This window comes from Aplysia californica, unplaced genomic scaffold (assembly GCF_000002075.1).
Source record: "Aplysia californica isolate F4 #8 unplaced genomic scaffold, AplCal3.0 scaffold00214, whole genome shotgun sequence".
NCBI lineage: Eukaryota > Metazoa > Mollusca > Gastropoda > Aplysiida > Aplysiidae > Aplysia > Aplysia californica.
Window position 1 is genome coordinate 519,387 of NW_004797484.1, and position 1,638 is coordinate 521,024.

A 1,638-nucleotide genomic window follows, 5' to 3' on the forward strand; every position below is an offset into this window, starting at 1 on the left:
TTTTAACGGCGCTAATATGACCTTATCAGTTGCAATCAAACTATGACACAGACAGACAGAAAGAGAGTAAGAGGGAGTGAGGGAGAGATACAGAGAAAGTGACAGAGACAGAGACACTGAGAGAAAGAGAAAAGAAACAGACAGACAGAGAAAGACAGACAGACAGAAACACACACACACACACACACACAAAACAAGCCACACCCACCAGTGCTCTGGTCCTCGGGAGGTTCCAACAGGCCATCAAAGGACACGTTGACGTGAACCTCCACACCCAACAGCAGCGCCACCTTCAGCAGGATACACTGGAGCTGTCGGATACCTGGAGGACATACAGACAGACACACATAATACGGGAATAAAACACTATTCGTTGACACACACACAGACACACAAAAGAGACATTGACATGAACCTCCACACCCAGCAGCAGCGCCACCTTCAGCTGGATACATTGTAGCTGTCGGATACCTGGAGGACACACAGACAGACAGGCAATACAGAAATAAAATACTATTTGTTGACACACAGACAGACGCATAATACAGAAATAAAAGACTTCGTTGACACACACAGACACATAATACAGAAATAAAAGACTATTCGTTGACACACAGACAGACACACAATACAGGAATCAAATACTATTCATTGACACACAGACAGACACACAATACAGGAATCAAATACTATTTGTTGACACACAGACAGACACACACACAGACACACAATAGAGACGTTGACATGAACCTCCACACCCAACAACAGCGCCACCTTCAGCAGGATACATTGTAGCTGTCGGATACCTGGGACACACAGACAGACACAAAATACCGTACAGAAATAAAATACTATTCGATGACACACAGACAGACACACAACAGAGGAATAAAATAAAATTCGTTGACACACAGACAGACACAAAATACAGGAATAAAATACTCTTCGTTGACACACACAAATACAGAAATAAAATTTTATTCGTTGACACACACACAGACACATAATACAGGAATCAAATACTATTCGTTGACACAAACACACGCAATTACAGGAATCAAATACATTTGCTGACCCAAACACACACAATTACAGGAATAAAATATTCGTTGACACAAAGACACACAATTACAGATGACATCCAAACACAAATTACAGGCCACGCACACAGAGACACACCCGACAAGTGACACAAACACAAACAAAATACAGTTGACACACCGAGACATCATGTACAACACAGAAGACACACAAAACGTATGACACAGAGACACACTATACGTGGATGGGAAGTTAACCAAAAACCGCCATTCATACAAACAACACACATGATGACACAGACAGAGACACGCTATAAAAGGGGAGTTAACCAAAACAAAACAAACACACACATTCACACAACCAACACGCGGGACACTCACTGATGTGATCAATGGCACCCGCGCAGAATTTTCCGAAGAACTTCTTGGCGCCCAGGTTGCGGAGGTCTGTGATGAGGTACGGCCAGAGGTGAAGGACGTTGTTCCGGGAGAAGCGGTCCCTCTTCTCCACCAGCACCGTCTTGGCCCCCAGCAGGGCGCACTCGATGGCCGTGCGGAGGCCGCATGGGCCAGAGCCTATCACCAGAACCTGATGGGG

General features: G+C 44.7%; 1 protein-coding gene across 1 annotated transcript in view; it reads right to left on the reverse strand.

Moving 5' to 3' along the window:
• The window catches only part of LOC101861126 (protein-methionine sulfoxide oxidase mical3b), a gene marked incomplete at its 5' end in the record, with an annotated part of 44,816 nt that overhangs the window by 41,524 nt on the left and 1,654 nt on the right, over positions 1–1,638 (reverse strand). The window contains 2 exon segments of the mRNA XM_013083153.2: positions 209–322; positions 1,422–1,629. Coding sequence (XP_012938607.1) covers positions 209–322; positions 1,422–1,629 — 322 coding nt within the window.